The 20,175-nt window shown below is 59.4% G+C and overlaps 13 protein-coding genes across 13 annotated transcripts in view; 5 read left to right on the top strand and 8 right to left on the bottom strand.

Moving 5' to 3' along the window:
* SPRG_19401 (hypothetical protein) overlaps positions 1-788 on the top strand; it is a gene marked incomplete at both ends in the record, with an annotated part of 1,057 nt that extends 269 nt beyond the window's left edge. The window contains one exon of the mRNA XM_012340889.1: positions 28-788. Coding sequence (XP_012196279.1) covers positions 28-788 — 761 coding nt within the window. The remainder of the gene's footprint in view (positions 1-27) is intronic.
* A 1,345-nt stretch (positions 789-2,133) lies between these two features.
* On the top strand, positions 2,134-2,946 carry SPRG_02144 (hypothetical protein). The gene has a single exon (XM_012340695.1). It carries the CDS (start codon positions 2,154-2,156, stop codon positions 2,910-2,912), a length of 759 nt encoding a protein of 252 aa, XP_012196085.1. The 5' UTR covers positions 2,134-2,153; the 3' UTR covers positions 2,913-2,946.
* Positions 2,947-2,952: 6 nt separating this feature from the next.
* Positions 2,953-3,738, bottom strand: SPRG_02143 (hypothetical protein; the record flags this gene model as incomplete). The annotated part of the gene is made up of 1 exon (XM_012340694.1): positions 2,953-3,738. The coding sequence occupies one exon, from the start codon at positions 3,736-3,738 to the stop codon at positions 2,953-2,955; it is 786 nt and encodes a 261-aa protein (XP_012196084.1).
* A 185-nt stretch (positions 3,739-3,923) lies between these two features.
* Positions 3,924-4,485, top strand: SPRG_02142 (hypothetical protein). The gene has a single exon (XM_012340693.1). It carries the CDS (start codon positions 3,947-3,949, stop codon positions 4,460-4,462), a length of 516 nt encoding a protein of 171 aa, XP_012196083.1. The 5' UTR covers positions 3,924-3,946; the 3' UTR covers positions 4,463-4,485.
* On the bottom strand, positions 4,448-9,045 carry SPRG_02141 (hypothetical protein). The gene is made up of 6 exons (XM_012340692.1): positions 8,763-9,045; positions 8,204-8,668; positions 7,603-8,150; positions 7,046-7,531; positions 6,905-6,983; positions 4,448-6,849 (listed from the first exon to the last, which is right to left on the bottom strand). Exons 1-6 carry the CDS (start codon positions 8,931-8,933, stop codon positions 4,507-4,509), a joined length of 4,092 nt encoding a protein of 1,363 aa, XP_012196082.1. The 5' UTR covers positions 8,934-9,045; the 3' UTR covers positions 4,448-4,506.
* A 65-nt stretch (positions 9,046-9,110) lies between these two features.
* SPRG_02140 (hypothetical protein) lies at positions 9,111-10,119 on the bottom strand (the record flags this gene model as incomplete). Its single annotated transcript, XM_012340691.1, has 5 exons — positions 9,111-9,248; positions 9,302-9,442; positions 9,492-9,572; positions 9,618-9,719; positions 9,763-10,119. 5 exons carry the CDS (start codon positions 10,117-10,119, stop codon positions 9,111-9,113), a joined length of 819 nt encoding a protein of 272 aa, XP_012196081.1.
* A 320-nt stretch (positions 10,120-10,439) lies between these two features.
* Positions 10,440-11,376, bottom strand: SPRG_02139 (hypothetical protein). The gene is made up of 3 exons (XM_012340690.1): positions 10,942-11,376; positions 10,832-10,892; positions 10,440-10,785 (listed from the first exon to the last, which is right to left on the bottom strand). Exons 1-3 carry the CDS (start codon positions 11,352-11,354, stop codon positions 10,492-10,494), a joined length of 768 nt encoding a protein of 255 aa, XP_012196080.1. The 5' UTR covers positions 11,355-11,376; the 3' UTR covers positions 10,440-10,491.
* Positions 11,377-11,962: 586 nt separating this feature from the next.
* SPRG_02138 (hypothetical protein) lies at positions 11,963-13,005 on the bottom strand. Its single transcript, XM_012340689.1, has 4 exons — positions 12,800-13,005; positions 12,520-12,749; positions 12,399-12,459; positions 11,963-12,347 (listed from the first exon to the last, which is right to left on the bottom strand). The coding sequence occupies exons 1-4, from the start codon at positions 12,992-12,994 to the stop codon at positions 12,093-12,095; spliced, it is 741 nt and encodes a 246-aa protein (XP_012196079.1). The 5' UTR covers positions 12,995-13,005; the 3' UTR covers positions 11,963-12,092.
* A 277-nt stretch (positions 13,006-13,282) lies between these two features.
* On the bottom strand, positions 13,283-14,624 carry SPRG_02137 (hypothetical protein; the record flags this gene model as incomplete). The annotated part of the gene is made up of 5 exons (XM_012340688.1): positions 13,283-13,555; positions 13,605-13,714; positions 13,764-13,833; positions 14,197-14,361; positions 14,409-14,624. The coding sequence occupies 5 exons, from the start codon at positions 14,622-14,624 to the stop codon at positions 13,283-13,285; spliced, it is 834 nt and encodes a 277-aa protein (XP_012196078.1).
* A 424-nt stretch (positions 14,625-15,048) lies between these two features.
* SPRG_02136 (hypothetical protein) lies at positions 15,049-15,601 on the top strand. The gene is made up of 5 exons (XM_012340687.1): positions 15,049-15,090; positions 15,137-15,226; positions 15,268-15,310; positions 15,387-15,448; positions 15,497-15,601. The coding sequence occupies exons 1-5, from the start codon at positions 15,088-15,090 to the stop codon at positions 15,530-15,532; spliced, it is 234 nt and encodes a 77-aa protein (XP_012196077.1). The 5' UTR covers positions 15,049-15,087; the 3' UTR covers positions 15,533-15,601.
* On the bottom strand, positions 15,529-17,771 carry SPRG_02135 (hypothetical protein). Its single transcript, XM_012340686.1, has 4 exons — positions 17,641-17,771; positions 17,549-17,590; positions 16,943-17,494; positions 15,529-16,891 (listed from the first exon to the last, which is right to left on the bottom strand). Exons 1-4 carry the CDS (start codon positions 17,746-17,748, stop codon positions 15,575-15,577), a joined length of 2,019 nt encoding a protein of 672 aa, XP_012196076.1. The 5' UTR covers positions 17,749-17,771; the 3' UTR covers positions 15,529-15,574.
* A 412-nt stretch (positions 17,772-18,183) lies between these two features.
* On the bottom strand, positions 18,184-18,806 carry SPRG_02134 (hypothetical protein; the record flags this gene model as incomplete). Its single annotated transcript, XM_012340685.1, has 2 exons — positions 18,184-18,457; positions 18,529-18,806. The coding sequence occupies 2 exons, from the start codon at positions 18,804-18,806 to the stop codon at positions 18,184-18,186; spliced, it is 552 nt and encodes a 183-aa protein (XP_012196075.1).
* A 937-nt stretch (positions 18,807-19,743) lies between these two features.
* SPRG_22103 (hypothetical protein) overlaps positions 19,744-20,175 on the top strand; it is a gene marked incomplete at both ends in the record, with an annotated part of 1,377 nt that continues 945 nt past the window's right edge. Inside the window, 2 exons of the mRNA XM_012340895.1 lie at positions 19,744-19,851; positions 19,901-20,071. Coding sequence (XP_012196285.1) covers positions 19,744-19,851; positions 19,901-20,071 — 279 coding nt within the window. The remainder of the gene's footprint in view (positions 19,852-19,900; positions 20,072-20,175) is intronic.

Here is a 20,175-nt window from a genome sequence, read left to right as displayed (position 1 = left end):
GGGAAAAACTCGCTTTGTCGCTCCAAGACAACGCCGATGTGCACATTGCCAAGGTCGACGCGACCGACGACGTCGAGCTCAAGCTGCGCTTCCAAGTCAACGGGTACCCCACTGTTCTCTTCGTCAAGGACAACAAGATGTATGCGTACGACGGCGCGCGCACGCTCGAGGCGCTCTCTGCGTTTGCGACCGGCGGCTACGCCGAGCAGGAGGCCAAGGACATTCCGACGTCGCCGCTCGTCGACCTCACCGACGACACCTTTGATGCGGTCACGCGCGTGAATGAGCCGAACGCCGACGCGTGGCTCGTCCAGTTCCACGCGCACTGGTGCGGCCACTGCAAGGACATGATGGGCGCGATGCTCCAAACGGCCTTGACGCTCCAGGACCACGGCAACGTGCATGTTGCCCGCGTCGACGCCGACATCAACGCCAAGCTCGGCATGCGCTTCGCCATCACGGGCTACCCGACGCTCGTGCTCATCCGCGACGGCCGCGTCTACGAGTTTGACGGCCTCCGTGACCCCAAGCTCATGACGGCGTTTGCGTTGACCGACTATGCGACCAAGGACTCGCGTCCGCTGCCACATCCGATGGAGGGCAAGCCAGCGACCAAGAAGGCGGAGGTGTTCCAAACGCTTTCGCTTACTATCTCGGAGCTCGGCCTCGAGACAATAGCGGCCGTCTTGGCGCTCGGTGGCGGCCTTGGCTACACCTTTGCCGTCATGCGGTCCCCAAAGAAGCTCCCGAAAGGCCTCAAGCCGCTCCAGGCCAAGAAGAACGAGTAAAATGATTACGACACTGAGATGACTGCATACGCTAGCTCAGTGCTGCATTGCATCAATATAAGCAATGAGTCGACAGTACACTCTTGTTGCACAGGTTGTCTCGGATACCCTTACGTATATCGACACGCTCTCAACACCCCAACACCGACATTGGTTGGTGAAGAGAGCCGAGTTGACCTCCCTCTTCATTTCGACCAACGACAAGTTTGGCTTGAAACGCATCTGGCACATTCAAGTTGAAGCGGACGAGAGAGCAGGAAAACCCCAACACGAGCCTCTCCTCATCCACCCCGTTGTCGTGACGACTTGGCTCATTCCATCCAGGCAGTCACCATGCCATCGGTGAGCACAGCGCTCGTCACCGTGAACACTCGAACGGCAATGAGTTCGCATCGACTCACGTCAAAGGACAGGGTGTCTGAGCTCGTGTAGATACAGGCGCGGCTGGAAGTGCCCGTGGATTTGCCGGGCTATATCGCAGCGATGCTGCCGTGGCGCAACACCGTCGACTGCCACGCCGGTACTCACGCCTCTCAACGATCTTTGCACTCCTCGTTCGGGAACTAAAGTCGCCACGGATGCGACTAGTAAGCTACCGCTGACAACACCATATCATCACGCCAAGAATCGACGCGTCGCCGGACTGTGTGGGACGCCCTCGTACTTTTACGTGTCGCTAAAGACCAAGGACGCGTTTGCGCTGGAAGAGGGTCTCGCGACGTCGGTCAAGAGCATGCTGTCATAAGGCGCGGTGGTGCTCCACATCGCACAGCACGACGTGCAGCTCATCGCAGCCGCCACTGCACACCCGACGACTCGGCCAACCCGATCGAGTGCGCGACTACCCAAACGCGGTTGGCACAGAACCGTGACCGTATCGGTCTCTTCGACGTGCACCCGATGGGCTCGTGCCACATGAGCGCGTCGCCGTCCGAGGGGGTTGTGGCCCAAAGAAAGAGGGCGGAACACGAGACCTCAAAGGCCTTTACGTCGCCAACGCCTCGCTCTCCCCGACAGCGTCAAGCACGTTCTTTTCTACTTCGTGGTGTATGGACCTCACGTCAACGACGCACTATAATAGTAGCCCCATGATCATGATCACCAGATGTCCTCGACTCGTTGGGGTGCAGTTTGTGCAAATCAACTTGGCTGCGGAAAAGGTGACCCGGCCCGCTTGACCTTTTGCCTCTCATAATGGCAGCGCGCCATGGCGTGGTAGCTCTCGGGTGTTGACAAGAAGACAATATCTGCAACAATGGAGTCGCGAGTTCCTTGCGACACTTGGAGGTTGCGTGCGATCAGCGGTGCCGGACCCTTCCGGATAGGCTCAAAATTTGATGATTGATGCCAATCTCGGATTTCGCAATGGCAGAGAGCTACGGCGCGACCACACGCCCCGCGTTTGTCCAGAGCGCGTACGACCCGAACCGATACGCCGACCACAGAGTGCTGTACCCGCCGCGGTCGCGGACGCCGTCGACGTGGCGTCGGCTCTGCGCGCTTCCAGCGCAATGGATTAGCACTCGCCAGAACGTTGTCTTCCACGTCCTCCACGTTCTGGCGACCCTGGTCATGGCGATCGTCGCGTGGCTTCTCCTGCTTCTCGGCGTGCTTCTTTTGCCGCTTTGGCGCTGCCTCGGGCCGCTTGTCGCGCGCATCGCCCTCTGCCTCGTGCTGCAGCTGGCCTCCATGGACGTGCACTTGTACAATTCGATCTCGCCCGGCGGAGAGCACATTTACGTCTCGTTTGCGTACTCGGACACGAGAAGCCACGCGCGCGTACTCCAGACGCTGCTATACTTGGCCAGCGCCAAGATCGTGCTCGCAGCTGCCACCAGCGGCGTCGCGGTCGTCTTCGTCCTCGGGTCGCTTCTTCTGCTGGCGCATGGGTGCGGCGTTGCGTGGTCGCAAGATCCAAGCCTGCCGCGCTGTCTTCTTGGCACCGTGTGTCTCTACTCGAGCATCGTGCTCAGCCATGTCCTTGCTCGCGCATATCGCCGTGGCGTGCAGCGGCTCTGCTGCGACTACCTCGACTTGTACCGGTTCGTGTACGGCTATTGCATGGCAACTGCGTACCACACGCCGCTGCAACTCATGGGCTTTGGACACGGACAAGTCGTCTAAGCATTCACTGTAGTATATGCATAATGTTGTACACTACGAGTTAGACTTGGTAGCGAGGCAGCGTCGATGCGTACACATAGCTGTAGGTGGCAAAGTACTCGCAGCAAAAGAACTTGGTCGCTTTGCAGAGAAGGTGCGCCGTGAGGTGCAAGAGGTAGGCCGCCACGTAGAGCGTGACGGCGCCAGCGACAAGGAAACGCCACGCCGCGTCGCCGTGGCCCAGCGGGCATTGGCCGTCGACGCTCAAGACGCACACGTGGTGCCGCGAGACGACGGACGCGAGGAGCTCGATCGAGACAGCGAGGATCGAGAGGCTTGAAATGCTCGAGACGAGCGCCAAGGGCACCTTGACGACGGCGAAGTACAAGATCGCGAGCAACGATTCGCGCGAAAACTCGGCGAGCGACGGCGATACGCGGAGGCCTTCCGTGTGGACGCGCTCTGGAAACTCAAAGTTGACGTAAATGTGCTCGTGGCACGGCGTGATGCAGTTGTAGAGGTGCACGTCGACCTTGGCGAGCGCGTGCACGACGTAGCAGAGGCCACGCAGGAGGAGGAGGCCGATGCAGCAGACTGGAATCAGCGACAAGCCAAGCACGAGGCTGCCCCACACGAGCGCAAAGGCAACGAGGCTGAACGCAGCGTTCGCGACGTGAAACACCACGGCCTTGAGGGTGAGGAACCGGAACGGCGCCGTCAAGAGGTACGAGGTCCAGCTCTCGTGGGCGTCGCCGAGTACGCTTGTGTTGGTGTACCGGCTCGGGTTGTAGCCGTGGCGGAAGGCGGGCTGCGGTGGCGCCGCTGTCGAGGGGTACGTGCCATACATGGCAATCCAAATCTGCGCCTAAATTCGGCATCATCCCGCCACGTTGCCGAATTTACCTCGACTTCAACACGCGTATACGGATAGAGCGGAACACTATCCGGTTTTTGATACGGCGTGTGGATTGGCTATCAATTGGTTGCGTTTTGTCCAATTAAAAGCGACGATTTGGTTGATGGCATCTGGAGAGTTCCATTTTGCTTCGGTCACGATGTCGATGGTCCGCTCGGTCTCCCGCGTCCTCCGCCGGTCGTCGGCGCTTCCCCGCTCGCTGGCGCCGATCCAGCTCGTGCCCCAGCAGGCGCGCTACCTCCACGCGACGCGCAAGCAGGACTCGCTCGCGATCGTCGGCGGTGCGGGCGTGGCTGTCGCGGCGCTGAGCGCCAAGTACCTCCTGCAGTCGTACCAAGAATACAAGGCGAACAAGGCCGCAGCTGCGACCGAAGCGCCGGCGGGCAAGAACGAAGGTAAGGCTGCGGCGTCCGAGCGCGGCAGCTTCTTCAACTTTAACATGTCGTACCGCAACTTTTACGATGGCCCGTTCGAGGACAAGATGACGCGCCGCGAGGCTGCGTTGATCCTTGGCGTGCGCGAGAACGCGAGCCCGGACCGCATCCGCAACGCCCACCGCAAGCTCCTCATCTCCAACCACCCGGACACGGGCGGCTCGACGTTCCTCTCGACCAAGATCAACGAAGCCAAGGAAATGCTCCTTAACGGCAAATAGACATGTAGTATGTGGTGCTCCCAACGCCTTAAGACAGATTCTTATCAGGACAAGACGACCTGGCTCGGACGCGGGCCGTGCCCGAGTTTGTACGCCATGGCTTGCTGCAGCGAGACGATTTCGTCACTCGGCGCCGAGTACGTCGCCGCCAAGCACTCGACAATGGCCACAAAGCCCTTCTCAAACTCGCTCTGGAGCGGTGCGAGCGCCAAGACGTCTGCATCCGGCTCGGCCGCACGCCGAAACGCGTCGCGGGAGATCGACAGCACTTGCAACGCAGCACGCAAGAACGTCAGGAGCGCCAGGCGCAGGTCGGCCATGTGCCTCTTTTCCTCGGCGCCATCCATGACGTGGCCCTGGCCGTTGAGCAGCGTTCCGTGCGCACTCGCCGATAAGAACTGCGCAATGACCTCGGGCGCGCCGCCGTTGACCTCGGTGTTGATGCTGCCCTTGAGCAAATGCGTGAGCGCCTTGACGTCGACGGGCCGCCCGCGGCTCGTCTGCTCGAGCACACGGTCGAGGGCGGTTGTCCGGCGCAAAATGTCGTCGGCTGCGTTCTCGATCGGGCAGCGCACGACCTCGTGCTTGGCGATGACGCGCTGCCGCGTCGAGAGCCACGGAAACGGCTCGCCGACGCGCAGGATGGTCCGTCGCACAAACTGGTTCTTGTCGTACGCTGCCTGGTTGGCGTTGCGCGTAAAAGGCGTGTTGAGGACGAACTCGGTGCGTGTGTTGCTGGCACTCGCGTCCACCGGCGTCACCTTGAGAAGGAGTCGTCGGTCCGCGTCGGTTTTGAGGGCAACCGATGTCACTTTGCGCTGCAGCTCGTACGACAGCGCGGCTTCGAGCCCGGCCACGACGTCGCTAATGTGGCAGAACGCCGACCGCTTGCAAATGTACTCGGCCAGCACCGCGCCGTCGTCGAGGAGCGTCACGACAAAGAAGCGCGCGACCGGGGTCGCGTCCGCGGGCGTCGAAAGCTGCGCGACGATATGCAGCATGCTCTGCAGCACGTGGCCCATCTCGTCGTAGCACTGATCGCTCTGCAGCCGGCGGAGCATCGTCTCGGCGATCGAGAGGGCCATCTCGGGCAAGTTGGCTTTCTCGGCCAAGTCTTTCGCCGCCTTCCAGTGCTCGAGGCAGAACGCTAGCGACGGCAGCGGCCGCTCGTGCGCGACAAGCATCAAGTGGCAGTGACTCGCCTCGGCGTACTCTCCCCGCGCAAAGTGATACTGCGCGAGCGCTTCCAAGAGTTGGCGGTGGACGTCGGGCAGCCAGTCCGGCGACATGTCCTCCAAGAGCGTACTGACCGCGTCTTCGAGACCTTCGGGCGACCCGATCGAAGTGCCCTTCATGCTCTCGTGCAGTCCGGCCCATGCGTCGTGCAGCCGCAACAGGAGGTGCAGAAAGGCGTGGAAATGGACGCGGAAGATGCCGTCGCCGCACTTGGTGGCTTGAAGACGCTCGATGGCGGTGCGTAGCGCCGGGAGGTGGTGGAGCTGCTTGGCGACGACCGATACAAGAGCGTGCTTGACAGGCATGAATGACCCGACTTGGTCAAAGCTCGTGCGGCAGAGTTCGCAAAGGAGCGAGGCCGCGAGCACGGCGATCGCCTCGGACGACGTGGTTGCGAGGTGATAGACCCGGTCGCACCACGCTTCGGTGATCATGAGACGCCGGGCGGACTCGGCAAAGAGAGACCGCTGGAAACGCTGGAGAAACTCGATAATGTACAAGAGCACTTGCGCAAGCAGATCGTTCTCAAAGTGCACGTGGCCAATGCGACTGAGCAAAAGGTACCAGAGGTCGACGACGGCCTCGAGGAGACGCATGGCCTGCGATGTCACCGACAGCTCCGAGGTCCCATTCGGTCGCAGCGCGCGGCCGGGGATGTCGAGGATCGCTGCAAACTCGAGGATCATGGCTTGGGACGTTGTGAGGACCGTCTCGACGAGCGCTTCGCTGAGGTATTTGGCGCACGCATCAAAGTCGCTCGCAGGCGCCTCGCCTTCCTCTTTAGCCTTGGGGTCCATGCTGCCCTTGCGCTGCGCCATGTAGTTTTTGCCCCAGTTGCGCGGCAGCGACCGGTGCGTCGCGCCGGGGGCGCGCACTTCCTTCGCGTCGCTTCGGCGACTCTGGAGCAGTCGCGCGTTCGTATGGCGGCTCTTCATCGAGACCTCAATGTCCAAAAGGGACATGCGTGTGCCGTGTTCGAGCGTCTCGGGCGACAAGATCTGCTGCCACGGAACGCCGTCGGCCAAGAAACACTCGATGAGCTGCCGCAGCGCGGTCATGCCCGACGTCACGTGGGCTTCCAGCGCGTCATCGTACTCGGTCGGCGTCGTAAACCCGTCCATTCGACCGCGCATGAGAGTCCCGACCTTGCGCTGCATCATAGATACCATCAGGAATCATATCCCACGAATCGCGATCGTGTCCTACTTGGTGTTGCGGCTTGCGCGCTTTCTCGGACGCCACCGTTGGCGACGGCGTGTCGGTTGGTCCGCGCGGCTTCCAGAACCTACTCCATTTGCAATCGGAGACTTGTGGTGTGGCATTTGGACCACATGATCTGGTACGCACCACTTGCGATCGGCCTCGGCCAGATGGCCGAGACAGTAGGCGAGGCAGACGAGAACTTCTCGCTTGAGCACATCGCTTGTCGTGCTCTCGTCGTCGGCGTCGACGTCGCGGAGACTGAGGAGTTTGCCGGGCGCCGTGAGCGCCAAGAGATACGGAAGCACCGGCAGGTACATGAGCGCAATGCGCTCCGAGGCCGTCGGCGCCATGTGGGCTTGGGCGACAAAGAGGCGGCGAAAGATGCCGACGGCGTGCGACTTGATCTTGTCTTCTTTCTGCTCGTCCAGGATCCGTAAGAGCGACGTAAAGAGGAGCTGCGCGAGCCAATCGCGTGCCAATCGATGGCCGGACGTGGTGTTGATCGCGACGAAGTGCTCGCACTCGACCAGCATGCGCAGGAACGGAAACGTCATGTGCGTCAGCATCGCCGAGTCCTTGACGGACACCATGGCGGCAATCGCCGCCTGCAGCCATAAGGCCGGTACGGCGCTTTGTACGATGAAAAGAGCTGCAGCGCAAAGCGCGTGAGGCTCTGCAGCAGCTCCTTCCGGAGCAGAAACCCGTCGTCGGGTTCCAACACGCCGTTCAAGAGGGTGTGCAAAAGGGTCGCGAGGGCCTCTTCGTGCGCTGGCGCTAGTGTCTGCGGCAGGCGCTGACTCGACCACTGCAGCGCCATGGACTTGAGCACGAGGTGTAAGAGCACATTGGCGTGCGTGAGCGCGAGTTTGCGCGACTCGAGAAGCATCGTGTCATCGCATTTGCCTCGCTGCATTGCAACGCCCCACACGGCAACGATCGAGAGGTAGACGGGCGCATGCTCTTGGCTGACATCGTCAAAGACCACATCAATGAACTGCCACACGAGACTCGACTCGGCGGAACTGGGGGCATTGTTGGGCACGCTTGTCGGTGACGTCGCCGTAACCTTGCGATACGGCGTGAACCCGCACTTGTCCAGAAGAGAGAGGAGGCCGTAGAACGCAACTTGGCGCACGTCCGGCGCCTCGAGGCGCAGCAAGTGCGTCATGCACCTCGACAGCCGCAGCGCATGGTAGCGCACCGCCGCGTCCGACGCGGTGCGCAGTCCTTCCACGCGCGCAACGAGTGCCTACACAAAAGCCACGTTGATACACTGATACACTGAGACATGTCGCCGCTTACCGCTACCGAAGGAATGGGGCTCATCGGAGCCAAGCAGGCGTGAATGGCCTTGTGCGGGCTGTACAACGACGAGAGAAGACGCGAGGCGCAGTGAAACACCATGCCCTTTCCGTCCCCATCCACGCTTTGCACGGTGAGCGAATGCGGCATGTCGTCCAGCACCACGCCGTCCTTGTCGAGCAGCGGCAAGTGCGCGAGCCCAAAGAGGTCCATGCTCGCCTTTCCCGGCGGCATCTTCTTGCAGTGCACTTGATAGAACGAGAAGCGAAGGCTGTGGGATGGCGTCAACGCGGCTGGCAACGCGAGCTTGATTTCATCTTCAAACGACGGCGTCTTCGCATGGTACGAGACGTGGCACCGCGCCTCGGTGGACAAGGACAGCGCGTGGCTATTGTAAAAAACGGGCAGCGGCGTCTCGTTCGCAGCTTGGTCGATGAGCTGTACCTTGATAAGGACATTGCGGTGCTACACCAGGGTGTGAGTGCCATCCCATGATACTATCCTCCGCTTGGCTCTTCGCACCAACTTGGTGAGGAGGAAGAGAGCGTGTTGAGGCTACCTGGAAGCGCTCGATGCTGAGCGGGTACAAGAACAACACGTGCATGTACGACACTGCGATCGGGCCGCTGCACGTGAGTCCGAGCACACTGGCCGCGGACGGTGGGCAGAACGGCTGGACTTCGCGGCACCAGTGGTCGCAGCCGTCCTTCTTGGGCTCGTCTGCATGCATGGGTGGGAGGAGGTCAAAAGCGACGACGCGCCGAGTGCTGGCTTGGTGTCCATCGACCGCTTCTTCGCCGCGCGGACCGTGACGTCGTCCACCCGCTCGATGTCGAGCTCGCAGGTGCTGGCAACGATTTTTTCCCTACATAGGTTCGCCTGTGAAACAGGCCAGTGTTGGTAGGTACTAGACGCACTTGTACGTTCCCTTGGACGCGTCGACGAGCACGGCAAGGCGTTGGTCGTCGCTCATGCTGGCCTTTTGCCGGTACAAAACCATGTGGCGCGTCCCTTCCGAGACCGAAATCGCGCCCCACGCCAAGCTCTACAAGGTCGCCTTTTGAACAAGCAAGCACTCGCATGCACGATGGGGTGTACTTGATGGACTTTGCCCAACCGGGCACTCGCTTCGGCAGCTTTCTCGATTAGCTTGGACTGCTCAGCGTCGCACGCAAACTTTTCGGGCTGGCAGTAGGGCGCTGTCGCGATCTCGCCATCGCCCTGCAGCACCTTGGACGCCTAAGCTATTGCTTGAAACACACCGAGGTACGGCAAAGGACCCTCTTACGCGTAGCACCAGGTAGAGATTTTGCGTGTACTGATTGGGCATGGCGTAGAAGAGAGCGCTGCGAACGTTGCCCAGTGCCATCTAGTTGCAGCCATAAGCGCTCGTTGCAAGCTCGTCCAGTAATACATTGAGCGTCGGCGGCGCATTCGCGTCAAAGCAATAGTCCTCGCTGACGCGGCAGCCGAGGCTCACGTCGAAGAGCGTCAAGCGGCACGAGATGGGCTCCACCTAACGAATGCCTAAGCCAGCGCGACAGAAAGTACCGGCGTACATTGCCCAGACCGAAGGCGAGGTTGCACGTAACCTTGAACGCCGTCGCGCCGTCGATGGCCGTCGCGTCGCGAAAGCACGCTGGCTCGTGCATCTCGGACGAGAAGAGCGGCGCGCTCGGCGCAAAGTTGGGCTCGTACCAGTGCAGCAGGTCTTTCGACGCGTCGGGCGCGCTTGCCTCCGTGTCGACCCGAAGCGTTCCGCGCTCGGACGCCTTCTTCGCGCGGAGCACCCGCCACGGCTGCGAGAAGTCGGGGATCGCAGGCGCCCGCGCGGACGGCGGCGGCTGGCGCCACACCTTGCGCGGGATCGTCGCGACCTCGACCGACCCAGCCTCGACCGCAAAGCTTACGTCCATCGATCGGCAAAATGAAAACGAATCCTTAAAAGATCTCGCGCGATGCCATTGGCCAAAATGCTTGGGCATGAGCCAATCCGAGCGCGACTTCCGGCGGCCGAGCGCGCTGCTATCGCTCTGCTTGAAGTTTGCGACGCATTTCGATCACCACGATGCTAATGTAGAAGCAGATTCTGCACCACGAGCCGCGTTCTGGGCCTCGTCTAGGACCTCTACAACCATAAATGTGGTCGAGCGGTCTGACCACACTGTGGTCGGGTACCAGAACTGTACCTGTACCAGACCGAGTATCAAATTCATCTGGATGACCACTGGGCTTTCTCGCAATATATGATCGTTGCATTCAGCACTTCGATATAAATGGTATGACGTTTATTGCACCGCTCGGGAGACGCGCCAGAGATCCTTGCTGTCGGCGATCGGACACGCCTCGAGCAAGGTGCTGCGCGTGGCGTCCGGGAGCTGCTTCTCATCGACGAGCTGGAAAATGAATGCTCGCGTGCCGTTGGCTTCCATCTTGCCCGGCCGCGTGAGCAGTGCGAGGCGGCCAGCATACACCACATGATCGGTCTCCAAGGACACAAAGAGGTGCAACGGCAGGACGCCTTCGTCTCGGCTGCCGGCCCGCACTGTGCTGCTCAGGCGGTGGTTCAACGCCGCCGCGTTCTACAGAGATATGTCCATGAAGGCGCCTTTGCTGGCCGCATCGCACCGTCGTTGTCCACGACAGCGAGAAGTCCTTGGCTCCATTGAAGGTCCGGAAGACGCCATGTCTAAACAGCAACGTCGCCTCGTCATCGCATGCGAAGTAGGATCTCGTACGGCGCGTCGTCGTCGACCGAGGCAAAGAGCGCCGTGGCGTCGGGGAAGACCAGGCTGCTCGTCGACTCGAGCGCACCGGCGTTGGCTTGCTTGAGGAGGTCCTTGACGCCGTCGACGGTTGCGCCTCGGCCGAGCTCTTTTCCGAGGAATCTATCGCGCAGATGCAACGCATTCCAGCTCTGGAGCTCCAACGTGGCTCGCTGGCGCTTCTTGGCGGTGGTGGTTTGTGCCTTGGACTGGCGCTGGGCCACGAGCCGATACTGGTGGGCCAACGGCGTTGGCTTGTCGGTAGCAGCTCGCTTCCGCGGGCGGTCGATCGGCGCCTCGCTCATCTTGGCAATCCCCAGCGACGCTAACATCGCTTTGTTCTCGGCGATCCGAGCCTCGCGCAATGCTTCGTACTCGCTCAGCATGCTTTGGGTTGAAGATCAAACTACAATTGCACCACGGCAGGACAACCAGTTAGCACGACTTGCATCCGGTCGATAACCGGAAAAATTGTCGCCCGGGAAGAGGCGAGGGGATGAACAGAGTTGTACATTCCCTTGGGCGCGGGGGACTTGGCCTTTTGCTCGCGAAGGACGGAAGGTTTTATGGCTCTAACCTTGAGCTCCCTTGGAATTACTTGTTTTTGCAGCGATAGCAGCGCGCGCTTGGTAGCCACTGTCCAGGCGTAGCCATAAGGGCGATGTGATTGGCCGCTCGCCATTGGGGTAGCGGGTGGGACGAACGTAGCCGCTCAACAGATCGCGTCCGTCTAGAGGCAGAAACTTCACTTCCGAAACCCGGGACGTCTCGAGCCGCGAGTTTCAAAAAATCACATTTTTCCAAAACCACTCTTGGTATAGGTTGAGGCATTGGTCGATCGATGGACCGACATTGCACGCAGCTCTTGTTGAAGATGCTGCGCGGTAGACTTGCCACGACGACAGGATGCGATCCCGCGTCGGCCCACCACCGCATGCAAAGAAAGCACCATACGCTACGCTGGTGCAAGTACAATGCATCGCGTAGCCTGACGTCGTCCGAGTCGCAGTAGTATTTGGTAGAGCTGTTTTAGGCGCGAGGCATGTCCCTCCAGGTGACGGCGACACAAGCAACGACATCAATTGACGTTGGCGCCAACACGGGGTCGCTGGTCGCTACGTAGGTTAGCGCTGGAGCATCGCGCTGAGCACGCCTTTGGAAAGTTTCTTGCCGTCGACGAGCTGAAAGAAAAACATCTTCTTCTTCTTCTCCGTCTTGGCGGGGCTTTGCGCGAGTGCGAGGCGGCCAGCGTACACGACTCGGGCGTTCGTGGCGCCAAAACACACAAAGAGGTGCAGCGGCTTGCCGTTGCTCGTTGCCGCGCTCACGCGGGCGGCTCTGTAGAGCCGGCGGTTCAATTGCTCGTACCGCTTGGCGTTCTAGAACCTCGACCACATCATGTGCATAGTGTGTTATCGGCGTCGTCGTACCGTTGTCTTCCACGCTAAGGAGATGTCTTTGGTCGTCGCGCTCTTGGAAAAGGCTCCGAGTCTATCGTCGTCCATGAGCCCATGCGCGAGGAGCACAGTACGCAGTTCTTCAATCCCATACTCATTTATGGCGCTGACGCATGCAAAGAGGACGGTCGCGTTCGTGCAGAGAAGGCTCGTTTGCTCGTAGACGCCCCCTGGGTTGGCCGCCTTGAGCGCATTGACGACCGGGAGCTTCCCGCCCGGGACGAGCTCCTTCCCGAGACAGGCGCGGAGGAGGTCCGGCGTGTCGTGGAGCCCGAGCTTCATGACCACATCGCGCATCAAGACGGGCTTGGCGTCCCACACAGCCTTGATCAACGTTACATAGGATCGCAATCGTATTGAGGCGAGTAGGATACCACAATGCTGCCAGGATGCAATTCCTGGACGCGGCTCGAGCGCCGAACAGGGCCTCGTGCGCTGAGTTGCTTCGCCGCTGGTCGCTGCTTGGGCGCGGCCTTCTCGATGATCTGCTTGTCAATGCCCAGCGACGCGAGCATTGCCTTGTTCTCGGCGATCCGCGCCAGGCGCTTAGCTTCGTACTCGTTTGGCATCGCCGTCTTGTGTCAACCCGCAGGTATCCGGCTCTCGCGCAAATTATCCGGAAGGGCTACCCGACGATGCTGGCCGAGACCGAGCGCGTCGGCGAGCGTTCCAGAGCTGTAATGCGATGGTGGTTGGCAGCGACGGCATGCGTGGCTGACGCTCGGATGCATGGGACCCTGACAAAGCCGTGGCCCATGGACAATGGATCGTGGGACGGCCACGTACTGCAATGTGAGATCGTCGATCCTTGCGGTAAATCAAATCATCACAAAAATACGATCATTTAAGAAAAACAATTAGGCGCCTTGCAGACGAAGCGTGTGGCAAAGCGGAACGAGGCAGGTGTCGCCGACCGCGCAGTGCGCGGCGTGAAAGGCCAAGAGTTTTGCCAAGTGCTCGATGAAGCTCGTGGGTCGGATATCGGCGTTGAACGAGAGCCAACTCATGCATTGGAGCGCCAGCTTCATCGGCTTGCACGTCGCGCTGAACGTTGCATCGGTGCACGCCGCCGCATCGCAGCTGCACGCGTGAACGAGCATCCCGTTCAGCTCTTGAAGCTCCTTGAACAACTATGCACAGAGTTGTCGGTCTGGTATTTGGACAGCAGGGATGCGGCACCTGCTCGGGGGCGCAACGTGAGCTCGGAGTTTCGTGCGCTGGCGCACACACAGGGCAGAACCAATTGTCCTTGGGCACAGCGTAGAGCCCGACGCAATACGTGTGGTACACTACGAAAAAAGAGCTTACGATGCGAGGACGACCAAGGCGATGTTGCACCTTGGTCGCAAGTGTCGCAGAGCAGGCTATCACTGTCGTCGCGGTCCTCCTTGCAGAGGGGGCAGTCGTTCTACGCGCATGGCGTGTGATGAGAAGCCCACGGCAGGCAACGCACCTTGCTGCCTTCTGCGTCGGATCCCTCGGTGCGGCCTTGTTGGGCGTCAGCGACGTGCGTCGATGGCTCTGTTGTGGACATGGAGGAGCACGGTGCAGCGATGCTGGAGGTGGGGCCTGGTGTCGCCGGGCGAGGCAGATCCGTTTCAACGACTGGAGAAGGGCTTGCGACATTCGTTGGTGTGGTCGCCGAAGTAACGGCGCTGACCTTGTGCTGGCTTGCGCTGGCAGTTTCCGAGACGCATGCCAACGGCTCGAAAGACGGTGACTCTGGCACTGTGTTGGAAGAAGGCGTGGCAGGTGAGCCTTCCGTCAACACCTCGCCTTCTTCCATGTCCACATCTTGATCGCCAGCTTGCGACTCGCGCAGATGACAGGTCGATGCCATGCCGTCCGAGAGGCCCATGTCAATGTCGATCTGCTGGTTCGCGCTGTCGATGGGAGCAAGTGCCGCGGGTTCAACAGACGGCGCGGCAGCCAATTTCTAGTCAAGCGTCAAGCTCGCTGTTGCAGTATAGCAAGCAATGGTACCACATCGATAGATTGGTCTGCGGCCTCGGCCAGCGCCGGGTTTGATCCAGGCGCAGAAGGCACCGTTGCGGACGTTGCCGTATCACGTGATGACGCATTGCCTTCGCGCTTGGCCCGCTTGAGCCAACGACGGATGGTCAAGCACGACTGATCCATCGCGGTAACGCGCTCGTCCTTGGCGAACTCTGCCTGCCAGTCAAACGCACGGACGCTCATCGCACCTTCGCCTTCGCACGGGAATCGCAACACTGGTCACATACTATTTCATGTTCCTCCTGAAGATCACACCATTTACGCATCGGCAGGCTACAACAATTTATAATTAGTGTGAATGCCTACCAGTCAATGCTATTTTGCCTTTAGCCTCCTGGAGCGTACTTAATCGGGCTCTGCCGCCACCTTCGAGTCGCACCATAAAATAGTGTGCATCATGAATTCTGTGGGTCAAAGAGCCTTTTCAGGTCGTCCCTCTCCGTGCATGCCATGCACTCACATTATGCTGCAAGGTCTTCTACCGTTGGATACCGACGTCGAGAGACTGGGGAGCGCCATCGACTGCCTTCAAGGTGGCGCGACTGAAATGGTGTGGGTCACACTATATCGAAGCGCATTTTACCAAGGTTTCTAAAAAAACGCATTTCGCAATTGCTTCGAGGGCCGGAACCACCGACGCGACGCCATGGTCCGCCGCCGACTCGTGACCAGCGCGCTCACCTCTGCCCGTGTAGAACAAGCAGAACGAACACGACCTCTCGGCCGGCGGCGCCCAGGACTCGCAGGAGCTGACGGTCTTCGTGCAGAGCCTCCTGGAGCAGATGGTAGGCGCCTCACGCCTCGATATGGGCTGACGCTGGCGTAGCAATCGCGGTTCGCACAAATGTCAGAGGCCATCATCGGAAGAAATATCCTTTTCTGCCACCTGCATGCTCCTCTCCTCCTTATCTCTCTCGCATGTTGCCTTGACCACTCTCTTTGTACTCGACGAGATGGGCAGCCGGATCGACGACTTGGAAAAGTCCATTGGCGAGCTCATGGAACAGGTACGCGAATGCCATGACAAGCAGCAACCGCAGCATGCTCGTCTGTAGTCCTCGACCGAAGGCAAGCCCGCGCCCAAGGAGTAATCGTCTTCTTAACACGACACGACGATGATGATTTGCGCCGTATTAAAACCCAAACTCTTCTTCGTCGTGGTAGTCGAGTCGGAACGTCGTCGTTGTCGTCGTCACTTCGGCAAGCGGCTCGTCGCCAATGCTCATGGAGCGCGCCAAGTGATCCCGCGCGTAAAAGTCCATGTCGGCTTCGCTGCCCGTGAAGCTGCCGCCGTGCATGAAGCTCGCGCTGCTGACGCTCGACTGCACAAAGCTGCCCGCCATGCTCGCATCGTCGTCGCCACCGTCGTCGTCGTCCTCGGAGGCACCGTCGTGGTCGTACGCAAGCATGTAGCTCTGCACGAGGTGGAACGCTTCCGAGTTGCCCGACCAGGACGGATCGGCGTGCTTCCAGAAGAGGTACAGCGGCCCAATGAACCGAAACGACCGGCGCAGCAAGTACGGGTCGTACGGGAAGAAGCACGCGCGCTTGGACGTGTCCTTCTCCACAATGGAGCGCTCGAGGTTCATGCCATGCGACGATGACTTGGAGGCCGTCGACGTCGAGATCCACAGCAGCAGTTGCTCGACGCTTTCGTCCGGAATGAGCAGCAAGAGCTCGGCCACGTTGACAAACTCGTTGGCGACCGACGGCTGGAAGACCGGCTGTCGGAAAGGCATGAGCGGGCACGTCAAAATGCGCTGCCAGCCCAGCGACCGCACAAAGCCGTACCCTGCCTCGGAGCCGCAGAGCTCCAAGCCGCGAAAGCACACAATGTAGCACGCAGTCTGGATCACGGCCGTCGTGAGCGGGTCGCAGGCCGCGGAGGCGATCGCGTCCGGGGCGAGGCCGTCGAGGAGGTCGACTTGGCCATGGATCCAGCGCAAGAGGTGGAAGAGCGTGTGCTTGATGGCCGTCGTCGGAAGGTACTTGGCGCGCGCAACATAACTCGCGAGATACGACGCGCAGCTGTGGCGCGTCACGGGTGGAATTTTCGTGTCGAGCGAGACCGAAATGAGCTGCGAGAGGAAGAGCTCTTGGTGCTCGGGCGCTGTCTTTGCAATGTAGAAGAGGAGGAACTGCGGGTACTTGCTCTGGTGCGTGTTGAGGACGCTCGCGTCAAACGACTTGAGAAGAAACGTGAAGAGCGCCGTGTGGACCGTCGGGTCGGTCGCGAGGAGTTGCTCGAAATGCGTAAACACCGTCAGCATCATGTTGTCGAGCTTGTCGGCGTTCTCGTCCACCATGTCGGACGTTGGGTCGACGCAGCAGTCGTCATCGAGGAAATCGTCCATCGTAAACACGTCTTCTTCCGTATTGTCGAGCTTGATTTCCACGTCAATCGCCACAAGCTTCTCGACGAGGAGCCCGAGCACACGCTCTTGGAGGCCCTACGATCCACCAACTCGTCAGATCTTTTTGTCTGTGTGAACGAAGACGACCTTGGCGTACGTCGTGAGATGCAGCACGTTCTTGAGAAAGGCCAGCTGGCTTAGCGTCTCGACACGCTTGTGCGGGAAGAGGCCACAAATGCACTCAAAGACCATGTGGATTGAGGCTGGCACAAGCGCCAGCACCTTGGCGAACGCTTCGTGCACGTACTTGTAGCGGGCGACCACCTGCTCCTCGAACTGCGCGAGGACGTCGACGGCAGGAACGACAGGCGCCGTCGCAATGACCGGGCGGATCGCGATTCCAAGCGTCGTCATGATGCGCGTCGCGCCCTTCATGGGCGCCGCGATTGTCGGCGGCGTCGGACGCAAAAAATTGCGGACAAGCACCTTGATGGTGGGCTGGACGAACGCGGTCTGCGCGGTCACGAGGTGCGTGAGGAGGCGAATGTACGCTTCAATGACGATCGGCGACGCCATAAAGTCGAACGTAAAGATTTGGTGGACCAGGTCGTGGAACGCATCCATGTTGGCCGTGAGCTTGGAGATGGACCGCGGTAGCGCCAAGAAGAGCTGGCTGCGCTCTTTGTCGTCCGTGGATTTCTACGCTCTATCAGCGCCACGTCTATCGAATGCGATCACATGCATCGGACGTGCCTCAAACTTGGACAAGATCAAGTTGTAGTTGGTCGCATTGCCCTACGCCGCCGCCGCCGTGACGAGGTCGCCACCGACGCAGGATCGCGTACCTTGAGCTTGTAGTCCAGCGCGGCCTGGATGAGCGCATCGAGTGCCGAGAGCTCGTCGTGCTCGGCCGCCTTGTCTTGCCGGGTGGCGTCCGCGACCGGTAGCTCCATCTTGTTGCTCTTGGAATCCAACCTTCCAATGGCGGTCATCACTGTCCGGATACATGCGTGGATCCGGATACGTTTCGCGCTATTTTTCGATGCGGTGCCAGACCGCTCCATTTTATTAAACCAGGTAATATGCATGCTAGTAAAATCAAGTCGACATGGGCGAAATAGTTTAAAAACGCATTGCCGTGGACACGGTATATTAATATACCTGACGACACTTATCTGCATTCAAAAAACAAGATATCAATGTGCAATATAATGTGGCTCACAACGATGTGTCGAATACCACGTTCCTGCTACCTCCGGCTGCCACGTTTCAACTTTGGGTCGGAGGCCGCAAAGTCACCCGTAATGATGCAGCTCCCGCTGCGATGACACGAGCCGCGCAGCAGATGACATGTGTACGATATATTAATAGGATAACGGCGGTGTAGCTTAGTCTTCAGCGTCGGTCTTGGCCTTCTTGGCCTTCTTCTCCTTCTTGGCCTTCTTCTTCTTGCGCTTCTTCTCTTCGTCGTCCGAGTCGCTCGAGTCGTTTTGGTTGTCGTTCTCACTGCTGGCGCCGGACGACGGGCTGGTCGCGCTCACGGCGGTCGACGCTTCGCCGAGAATCGCCGCCATGTCCGTGGCACCGTACCCACTCGCGTTCTTGTTGCGCACGCGCTTGCTAAAGAGGATGCGGCGGTTGATGGTCGTCGTCGGCTTTTTTCTTTCTTGGCCTTCTTCTCCTTCTTGGCCTTCTTGGCCTTCTTGGCGTCGGCGGGGTTGGCGCCGTAGGACTTGAGGTTTGAGAGGACGTCGGCAAAGTTGCCACTCGTAGAGCTCCAGCCCGTGACTTCAGACTGCTTGAGGCTGCAACCGAGGCCGAGACTCTCGGAGCGCTTTTGGATCGTCACGTGCGTGGCCGTACCCTGGAGGTCCTTACCCACGCCCTTGCCGGCCTTCCAGCCCATCTTCATGAGCATCTGGTAGCCGAACTTGCTCGTGTCGGCCGCCCATGCCTTGTTCTGGAGGCCGCCCACCTGCACCATGATGCTCTCCTCGACCTTGGTCGCCATCTCGGTACGTGTGCGAATGGAGAAATGAATGCCATTCGTCCTGCGCGCCGCCTTTTTATCCAATCCCAAGACGATGTAATAATAATACTATTCATTACCAGTGATATTAATAATAAAAGAGTACCTCGCAATTCTGTATTTGTATCAAATATGCTTCTGTTTATTATATTGAGGACATACCAGGAATCCATGCCACAAAGACCATGTCCAATCATCCGCGTGTTCGAAACGCTTTTTACCCAATCCAAAGCGAGTATGCACACACTATTGGTATTACTTGCCTTGTTGGAAATGAGTTTTAAACATCTCGATCATGGCTGTCGAGAGCACGAGGAAGTTATCCTCGGTGGCCATCACTTTGTTCGCGAGGAGGGCGTCCTGCGTATACCGAGGCAGACCCTACTTGGAGCACCACATAGATATTGCGACGACTTGGAACTCTACTGCGATGGTATCCAAATGATATGCGTTTGTGGTAAACAAATCTCCGTTAAGCGAGCCTCAACGCCGTCAACTTCCCGTCAAGTAAGTTTTGCAGCCGGTGTTTATGACGTTAGCTTTCTAGTCATACATTCGTGTACCGTAGCTGCTATTAACTGACGTCGTCTGCCATCCAAGACCTGGAATCAAAGTGCAAAGTGGAATGCATGTCGTGTGGCGCCACGGCATGCGTGTCATCATCGCTATCTTTGTCCTCGCTGTCATTGATGCTGGAGAAGCTTAGTGTCGCATACGGGTAGTCTTCGTCATGCCAGCGGACGTACTAGTGGTTACTCGGTGCTTGTCTGCCTCTTTGGGCTCGAATCCAGACGCCTTGGACGACCACTCTACGGCGGGAACAGCATGTGTTTAAAACACGATGACATGTGTATAAAACTCTTTCCGCAGGACCAACCAACGCGCAGGGCCATCATTGCACGAAATCCAGATCTTGAGCATGAGCCACACCGCTGCCGCGTCCGATCTCTTGCCGCACGTCCATGCGCTGCTGCTCTCGCTTGGCCTGAAGAAGGCGGCGAAGGCCCTCCAGGCTGAGGCCAACAAGGTACTGTCGCCTGCCACGTCATTGCACCGATCTCACGCTGTCTCTGTAGGACTTTTCGAAGACCAAGCCCACCGTAGACCTTGTGGCCCTCTACAAGACGCACTTGGACACCAAGAAGGCGGCGCCTGCCAAGAAGGCCACGTCGTCCGAGTCCTCGACCGACTCGTCGTCCTCGGAAGACGAAGCGCCGGCTAAGAAGTCGCCCGTCAAGAAGTCGCCTGTCAAGAAGGCGGCGCCTGCCAAGAAGGCCGAGTCGTCTTCGGACTCGTCGTCGTCCTCGGAAGACGAGAAGCCTGCGGCCAAGAAGGCGCCCGCCAAGAAGGC

Source organism: Saprolegnia parasitica (assembly GCF_000151545.1).
Source record: "Saprolegnia parasitica CBS 223.65 unplaced genomic scaffold supercont2.5, whole genome shotgun sequence".
Classification (NCBI taxonomy): domain Eukaryota; phylum Oomycota; class Saprolegniomycetes; order Saprolegniales; family Saprolegniaceae; genus Saprolegnia; species Saprolegnia parasitica.
Note: the sequence above shows the minus strand (reverse complement) of the source record. Positions and strands in the feature narration are given on the sequence as shown.

Coding starts and splice junctions, on each gene's coding strand:
- SPRG_02144 (XM_012340695.1), top strand. CDS start 2,154: ATGGCAGAGAGCTACGGCGCGACCACACGCCCCGCGTTTGTCCAGAGC.
- SPRG_02142 (XM_012340693.1), top strand. CDS start 3,947: ATGTCGATGGTCCGCTCGGTCTCCCGCGTCCTCCGCCGGTCGTCGGCG.
- SPRG_02141 (XM_012340692.1), bottom strand. CDS start 8,933: ATGCATGCAGACGAGCCCAAGAAGGACGGCTGCGACCACTGGTGCCGC. Junction 8,669..8,762: donor TCAGCATCGAGCGCTTCCAG/GTAGCCTCAACA, acceptor ACCCTGGTGTAG/CACCGCAATGTCCTTATCAA. Junction 6,984..7,045: donor GCCGAGGCCGATCGCAAGTG/GTGCGTACCAGA, acceptor CAAATGGAGTAG/GTTCTGGAAGCCGCGCGGAC.
- SPRG_02139 (XM_012340690.1), bottom strand. CDS start 11,354: ATGCTGAGCGAGTACGAAGCATTGCGCGAGGCTCGGATCGCCGAGAAC. Junction 10,893..10,941: donor TCGGTCGACGACGACGCGCC/GTACGAGATCCT, acceptor GTTGCTGTTTAG/ACATGGCGTCTTCCGGACCT. Junction 10,786..10,831: donor CGCTGTCGTGGACAACGACG/GTGCGATGCGGC, acceptor ATATCTCTGTAG/AACGCGGCGGCGTTGAACCA.
- SPRG_02138 (XM_012340689.1), bottom strand. CDS start 12,994: ATGCCAAACGAGTACGAAGCTAAGCGCCTGGCGCGGATCGCCGAGAAC. Junction 12,750..12,799: donor TGCATCCTGGCAGCATTGTG/GTATCCTACTCG, acceptor ACGTTGATCAAG/GCTGTGTGGGACGCCAAGCC. Junction 12,348..12,398: donor CCTTAGCGTGGAAGACAACG/GTACGACGACGC, acceptor TCGAGGTTCTAG/AACGCCAAGCGGTACGAGCA.
- SPRG_02136 (XM_012340687.1), top strand. Junction 15,311..15,386: donor AGAGGCCATCATCGGAAGAA/ATATCCTTTTCT, acceptor CTCTCTTTGTAC/TCGACGAGATGGGCAGCCGG. Junction 15,449..15,496: donor TTGGCGAGCTCATGGAACAG/GTACGCGAATGC, acceptor GCTCGTCTGTAG/TCCTCGACCGAAGGCAAGCC.
- SPRG_02135 (XM_012340686.1), bottom strand. CDS start 17,748: ATGGAGCTACCGGTCGCGGACGCCACCCGGCAAGACAAGGCGGCCGAG. Junction 17,591..17,640: donor CGCTGGACTACAAGCTCAAG/GTACGCGATCCT, acceptor GCGGCGGCGTAG/GGCAATGCGACCAACTACAA. Junction 16,892..16,942: donor ATCTCACGACGTACGCCAAG/GTCGTCTTCGTT, acceptor GGTGGATCGTAG/GGCCTCCAAGAGCGTGTGCT.